The following is an 8193-nucleotide window of genomic DNA, read 5'->3' on the forward strand; positions in this document are numbered from 1 at the left end:
CAATCTCGGCTCACTGCAACCTCTGCATCCCAGGTTCAAGGGATTCTCCTGCCTCAGCTTCCTGAAGAGCTGGGATTACAGGTGTGCACCACCACAGCCAGCTAATTTTTGTATTTTTTGTAGAGACGGGGTTTTACCATGTTGGCCAGGCTGGTCTCAAGCTCCTGACCTCAGGTGATCCGCCCGCCTTGGCCTCCCAAAGTGCTAGGATTATAGGTGTAAGCCACCGTGCCCAGCCCCCACATTATCCTTTCTAATTCTTCACCCCTCTCTATACCCATGTCCTTTGCTATGTGCCTTAGTCATTCTTCCTGGGCCCATAGCGACACTGTGCCAATTCCAAGTCTAGGCCTTAAGAGGCATGTGTGTCTCTGCTTGCCCCTTTTATACTTCTGTCATCACCATATAAAAGTGCTCGGGGTTTACTGGCCCAAGAAGGAAGAGAGAGGAAGAACAGACCTGGCTACCACCTGTAGCTTGAAGATAATTCCAGCTGAACTCATCCCATCAGGCGGGTGAATTGCAGTTGAACTTCAGATGCATGAGCAGGAACAGGGGTTAGTTTGTTACTTCACATTATTGTGATAACAGCTAACTGATAGGATTGTTAACATCACAGACTGAGAGACAATCCGATATCATGTGTCTTCTGATGGAAATACATACCACTACCTAAAAATCAGCCTTCCCCAAGAACAAGCAACAACGACGACAACAGAACAAACCCAAATCTGACCAATTCCGTAGCTCTAACTACTCATTTATAGGAAACTCAAGGGACTAGAAACACATTCAACAACAAAAATGAGATGCAGTCAGCATCATGAGAAACCAGAAGACGAATGACCCAGTTTCTTCAGCAAATACACTGCAAGGCAGGGCAAAAAGATATGGGGAAGAAAACATACAGATTAAATGCCTTAAGGGACATAACAGATCACAATGTGTGGACTTTAAGATCCTGATTCAAGTGGTCCAATTATTGTTTTTTTGAATTACAATACAAATAGAAAAATTTGAACACTGACTAGATATTTGATAAAGAGTTCATTGTTATTTTTAGGTGTAATAATGGTATTATAGTTAGGTTTAAAACAAAAGAAAAGTACTTATCTTTTAGAGGAACATATTGAAATATTTATGGTTAAAATATAATAATGCTGGTATTTGCTTTAAAATAATCTGATGAAAGGATTATAGATTTAACAAGACTGGCCAAGAGCTGACTGCTGAGGCTGGATGATGAGTTCATGGATGTTTATTGTACTATTCTCGGTATGTGTTGGAATTTTATTTATTTATTTATTTATTTATTTTATTTATTTATTTGAGACAGAAGTCTTGCTGTGTTGCCAGGCTGGAGTGCAGTGGTGCAGTCTCGGTTCACTGCAACCTCCGTCTCCTGGGTTCAAGCGATTCTCCTGCCTCAGCCTCCTGAGTAGCTAGGATTACAGGCACGTGCCACCACACCCGGCTAATTTTTTTGTATTTTTAGTAGAGATAGGGTTTCACCATGTTAGCCAGGCTGGTCTTGAACTCCTGATCTCGTGATCTGCCCGCCTCGGCCTCCCAAAATGCTGGGATTACAGGCGTGAGCCACCGCGCCCGGCCTGTGTTGGAATTTTATATGAGAAAGACACAACAAGAGGGCAAAATAAAAACGGACACCAGGAAGTCAAATCCTATAAAGACACAAAGTAGCCATTACCTTTCCCCCCTTACCTGTTCTGTTCTTTCGTTTTTCTCGCTCTGCTTTTAGCTCCTCCATGGCTTGAGATTTCTTATCTAGTTTCTCATCCCGCTTGGAACGCCGTTCCTTGTTGTGGGATGTTACCTAGGAAAGGAAGGATATATAGGATGGCTCTCTTTACCAACGGCTGATAAGATTCTTTAAACCCACTTAATGCATTTAGTCCTCCAGTGTTATTCTATATGGGTTGCAGAAACTTAGAGCTTGTAGTGTAAGGGGAGAGAGCATCCTCTTGTGGACAAAGAGGATAGCGCAGTAAAATAAGTCCTGTCCAAAATGCCTAATAGCAAGTTATAAACTCTTTCTGGAAGAACACGCTAGAACACAGCTAATGTTGGGATTACAGGCATGAGCCATTACACTCAGCCCCACATTATCTTTTTTTTTTTTTTCTGAGACGGAGTCTCATTTATCATTTTGATGATAACTACAGATTACTTTCCCAGCTATATTTATATCAAGTAAAGGATGACATACATCTAAGTAAATATCATAAGCATCTGGCTACCTAGGACAGGTTGTTTACCAACTTTTCCTTAAGGGATGCTCACTCACTAGTGGGCTGCTTTTTTTTTAAACAGAGCCTCACTCTTCTGCCCAGGCTGGAGTGCCATGGCACGATCTCAGCTCACTGCAACCTTCGCCTCTGAGGTTCAAGCAATTCTTGTGTCTCAGCCTCCCAAGTAGCTGGGATTAAAGGCATGAGCCATCGTGCCAGGCTAATTTTTGTATTTTTAGTAGAGATGGGATTTCACCATGTTGGCCAGGCTGGTCTCAAACTCCTGGCCTTGAGTGATCTGTCTGCCTCGGCCTCCCAAAGTGCTGGGATTACAGATGTGAGTCACTGCAGCTGAGGGCTGCTTTTTAAATGCAGACTTCAGTGAAAGCTGGGCACAGTGGCATATGCCTGTAGTCTCAGCAACTCAGGAGGATTGCTTGAGACTAGGAGTTTGAGGCTACAGTGTGTTATGACCGTGCCAGTGAATAGCCACTGTACGCCAGCCTGGGCAACATAGCGAGACCAGAGAAGGAAGGAGGATGGGAAGGAGGATGGGATGGAGAAAGGGAAGGAGGAAGGAAAGGGAAAAAGAAATAAAAAAAGAAAAGGAAAAAAAAAAAGGAAAGGAAAAAGTGCTAAGGAGTTAATAGCACAGCTGATGGTGAAACGCTGAGATATGTCCAGAGATTAATGATACCATGCCACAAGTCTTGTACTAATAAGCTTAGGCTGATTAATATAAACCCACCTTTTACACACACACACACTCAAAACAGAGGTTTATTCTTTGGACAATGAAGAAAACTGAATCTCCTACCTGAGATTCTTGAATCTGTGTCAGCTTTTTCTTTTCTTGCTCCTCTTCTTGCTTTTTCTTCTTTTCTTTCTTTTCTTTCTTTTTGGCTGTTTTTAGTTTTTTCTTGATTTCAAATCTGGTTAAAAGATATTCATTTGGTTTTTAACTAGCAATGAAATGTATGTAAAAACTGATTTCTATTAGATAGGAGAAAGGAACTAAGGGAAAGGAGCTAATAGATATTTTGGCTTTCCTGCAAGAAACTCTGTACCTTTTAAGTACATTAAAAATATTTAATATGTTAATTACAACAAAATATAAAATATTTTATTGCATTAAGTTGGAATATGTTTAAAATGAGAGAATATGGGCCAGGCACAGTGGCCCACACCTGTAATCCCAGCACTTTGAGAGGCCAAGGCGGGCAGATCAGGAGATCAAGAGATCAAGACCATCCTGGCCAACATGGTGAAACCCCGTCTCTACTAAAAATACAAGAATTAGCTGGGCATGGTGGTGCACGTCTGTAGTCCCAGCTATTTGGAAGGCTGAGGCAGGAGAATCGCTTTAACCCGGGAGGCAGAGGTTGCAGTGAGCCAAGATCTCACCACTGCACTTCAGCCTAGCGACAGAGCAAGAATCTGTTTCAAAAAAAAAAAAAAGAGAGAGAGAGAGAACATATATAGGATATTGCTGTACTCATCTGCGCCACTCTAGCCTGGGCGACAGAGTGAGACTCCATCTCAAAAACACAAACAAACAGGCCAGGCGTGGTGGCTCGCACCTGTAATCCCAGCACTTTGGGAAACCAAGGCAGGCAGATCACGAGATCAGGAGATTGAGACCATTCTAGTCAAAATGGTGAAACCCCATCCCTACTAAAAATACAAAAATTCGCCAGGCGTGATGGCACATGCCTGTAATCGCAGCTACTCAGGAGGCTGAGGCAGGAGAATCGCTTGAACCCAGAAGGCGGAGGTTGCAGTGAGCCAAGATCGTGCCACTGCACTCCAGCCTGGACGACAGAGTGAGACTCCACCTCGAAAACAAACAACAAACAAACAACAACAAAAACCACACAATGACAGACCATTTCACACCCACCAGGATGGCTATTATCACAAAGAGGAAGGCCAGGCACGGTGGCTCACACCTGTAATTCCAGTACTTTGGGAGGCCAAGGCAGGAGGATCACTTCAGTCCAGGAGTTGGAGACCAGCCTGGATAACATGGTGAGACCCTGTCTCTACAAAAATTTTAAAAATTGGCTGGACATGGTGGTACATGCTTGTAGTCCCAGCTACTTGGCAGGCTGAGGTGGGAGAACTGCTTGAGCCCAGGAAATTGAGGCTGCAGCAAACCATGATCATACCACTGGACTCTAGCTAGCCTAGGCAACAGAGTGAAACCCTGTCTCAACAACAACAGAACAAGGAAATGACAAGTGTTAAAGTGTTAGTGAAGAAGTGGAGAAACTAGAACACTTATTGCTGATGGGAATCTAAAATGGCGCAACAGCAGTTTCTCAAAAAGTCAGAGTTATCATATGAGCCAGCAATTCTACTTTCCAGTATACACTCAAAAGATCTGAAAATAGGTACTCAAATTTTTGTATATAAATGTTCACAGCAGCACTAGTCACAATAGCAAAAAGGAGAAAACACCACAAATATTAATCAATAGATGGATGGATAAACAAAATGTGGTATATACATAAAATGGAATATTACTCAGACGTTAAAAGGAGTGAAGTACTAATGCATGCTAAATGGATAAACCTCAAAAACACACTAAGTGAAAGAAGTCAATCACAAAAGACTGCATATTATGATTCCATTTATATAAAATATCCAGGTTGGGCATGGTGGCTAATGCCTGTAATCTAAACACTTTGGGAGGCCGAGGCAGCAGGATTGCTTGAGGTCAGGAGTTCAAGATCAGCCTGGACAACACAGTGAGACCTTGTCTTTAATAAAAGTTTTAAAAATTGGCCAGGTGGTGGCACACCCCTATAGTCCCAGCTACTTGGAGACTGAGGCGGGAGGATTGCTTGAACACAGGAGATGGAGGCTTCAGTTAACTATAATCACGCCACGGTACTCCAGCCTGGGCAATGGAACGAGACCCTGTCTCGATAACAACAATAATAATAAATATATCCAGAATAGGCAACTCTAGAGAGACAGAAAGGAGATTAGTGGTTGCCTAGGGCTGGGAGGCTTATGGGGAAATAGAGGAGTGATAAAATGCTCTAGAATTAATTGTGGTGGTGATTGCACAGCTCTGTGGACATACAAAAACCACTGAATTATACACTTTAAGTGGGCTATTTTAAACAAAGTTATTTTTTTAGAGTCAGTGATAGTTTACATTTACATAATGTTCTTATGTATATCATCTCACTTGAGGTTTACAACAACCCCTGAGGAGGAAACTGAGGTCAGAAGAGAAAGTGATTTAACTCCGATCACCCCCCAGCGAGTCTGACTTGAACCTAGACCTTCTGACTGCAATGTCGGTGCCCTTTCTACAACCAGGCTCCCTTTCATGCTTCCTCCCCCATGAAGAATCTAACAACTGAAAATGACATCTCACTACTGGTGCTGCTGGCTAGAGAACACGATGCTCATGGTGCTTACATAAAAAGACTACGAAGATTAAATGCGATCCATATAAAGACCTTTTAAAGTAAAAAAGATGCGGGAAATTCCAGAGTTTCCATATTGCACTGCCCTGAAGCTAAACAAATGAACTATAAAAATATCAATTTTCTATGATGGCTCTGAACCTCTGTCTCAATAATCAACACACTAAACCATTCCTACAGTCACTGAAAAAAAATCACTGAAGCTGGGGGTGGTGATTCACACCTGTAACCCCAGCATTTTGGGAAGCTGAGGTGGACGAATTGCTTGAGGTCAGGAGTTCAAGACCAGCCTGGGCAACATGGCAAACCCCCTCCCTACAAAAAAAATACAAAAATTAGCCAGGCGTGGTGGCGGGCATCTGTAATCCCAGCTACTTGGGAGGCTGAGGCAGGAGAATCGCTTGAACCCAGGAAGTGGAGGCTGTGGTGAGCGGAGATCGTGCCACTGCACTCCAGTCGGCAACAAGAACGAAAGTCTGTCTAAAAAAAAACAAAAAACAAAAAACACACACACAAAAAAAACAAAAAAAACAAAAATCAAATGTCTATTGCTTGCTGCTGACCGAAAGCCAAACATTCTTCTCTAGGATAACTCGGCATACTTAATATGGTCTCCAGAAGGGACAAACAAAACTCCCAGATGAAAAGGAACTAACTGCTGCCAAAGAAAATGCTTCTATTTTCCTTTCATGAGATTAAATAGGTAGGATCCTCATTCTGAGGGCTATTTTATTTCCAAGACAAAATCCAAGTTTATTTTTACCTTGAAATTCTGTTAGGAGATAAGGAAGAACTACTGCCATATTTAAAACTTTTCCATTTAAAACATGGCAAAAGTTGAAAACATTGAAGCAGCTTCTAAATACCAAAAAAGCAATTTAACATTTGACTTTTTAAAAAAATACAAAAACTGTGTTAGAGGGTAGTCAGATACCTAACTTGTACATAATGAGGAGAAATTCCAAGTCTTGAATCCTGTGAAGACAGGGCTCCAAAAAAGAATTTGGGAAATTTTTTCAACCTAGGAGCTTGAACAATTTGAAGCCAATTTGTAAAATACAAAGCTTTAAAACACCATTTGTTCATTTAATTTTTATATATCATTTGATGTGTTCCCACATTACTCTCAATCATTACTGTATTCATGTTCTAAAACCAAGGCAACCTTATGATTACCTCAATACTTTTTGCTTAGTAGAAATCAAATCATGTACTGATCTTTATCAAGACAAACAATCTCTGTAATTCCCCTCCCTTTTTCTTGACACAGGGTCTCACTCTGTCACCCAGGCTGAAGTGCCGTGGTGCAATCTCAGCTCATTGCAAACTCCACATTCCGGGCTGAAATGATACTCCTGCTTGACTCAGCCTCCCAAGTACCTGGGACTACAGGCATGGGCCACCATGCCTGACTATTTTTTGTAGGAGACAGGGTTTTGCCATGTTGCCAAGACTGGTCTTGAATTCCTGGAATCAAGTGATCCACCCACCTCGGCCTCCCAAAGTGCTGGGATTACAGGTGTAAGCCACCGCTCCAGGCCTGCAATTCCCTTTATTATTTTTTTTAAGACGGAGTGTCCCTCTGTCACCTAGGCTGGAGTCCAGTGGTGTAATCTTGGCCCACTGCAACCTCCGCCTCCTGGGTTCAAGTCATTCTCCTGCCTCAGGATCCTGAATAGCTGGGATTACAGGTGTGTGCCACCATGCTTGGCTAATTTTTTGTATTTTTAGTAGAGATGGGTTTCACCATGTTGGCCAGGCTGGTCTCGAACTCCTGACTTCAAGTGATCTACCCGCCTCGGCCTCTCAAAGTGCAGGGATTACAGGTGTGAGCCACCACACTTGGCCTGTAATTCAATTTATTTATTTATTTTTATTTTTGCTTTTTACTGAGACAGAGTCTTGCTTTCACCAAGGCTAGAGTGCAGTGGCACCATCTCAGCTCACTGCAACCACCATCTCCCAGGTTGAAGCAATTTTCCTGCCTCAGCCTCCTGAGTAGCTGGGACTACAGGTGCACACCACCACATCGGGCTAATTTTTTTGTATTTTTAGTAGAGATGGGTTTTCACCATGTTGGCCAGGCTGGTCTAGAACTCCTGACCTCTGGTGATCCATCCACCTTGGCCTCCCAAAGTGTGTAATTCTCTTTAGAATGCTGCCTGTAGTGCTGTGTTACAGAATAGGTAAAATAATAGGAAATGTGAGGCAGGAGAGGATGTGGCCACAGTGTGTTTTATGGTGTCAGATGGTCCCAGGTTTGAAATTCAGTTCTACCACTTACCACCTCAGTCACCTCCGGCAAGTTTCTTCATTCATTCGCTCAACAAGTATTTAGTGCATATCTCTGCGGCAGGTACCCTTGTAGGCACCAGGAATAGAACGGCAAAAAGGACAAAGTCCCTGCCTTCCTGCAGCTTACTCTTCAGCTACCTAGTGTCTCTAAGCCTAAGCTTCTACCTCTGTAATACGGTCTAACCAACTTCACACCTTCCTGCAGC

General features: G+C 42.7%; 1 protein-coding gene across 1 annotated transcript in view; it reads right to left on the reverse strand.

Moving 5' to 3' along the window:
* Positions 1 to 8193, reverse strand: part of RTF1 (Rtf1, Paf1/RNA polymerase II complex component, homolog (S. cerevisiae)) — a 60581-nt gene that overhangs the window by 22314 nt on the left and 30074 nt on the right. The window contains exons 4-5 of the mRNA XM_011989340.1: positions 3067 to 3187; positions 1723 to 1834 (exon numbers count right to left, since the gene is read on the reverse strand). Coding sequence (XP_011844730.1) covers positions 1723 to 1834; positions 3067 to 3187 — 233 coding nt within the window. The remainder of the gene's footprint in view (positions 1 to 1722; positions 1835 to 3066; positions 3188 to 8193) is intronic.

Source organism: Mandrillus leucophaeus, unplaced genomic scaffold (genome assembly GCF_000951045.1).
Source record: "Mandrillus leucophaeus isolate KB7577 unplaced genomic scaffold, Mleu.le_1.0 Scaffold35, whole genome shotgun sequence".
In the NCBI taxonomy this organism is placed as follows: domain Eukaryota; kingdom Metazoa; phylum Chordata; class Mammalia; order Primates; family Cercopithecidae; genus Mandrillus; species Mandrillus leucophaeus.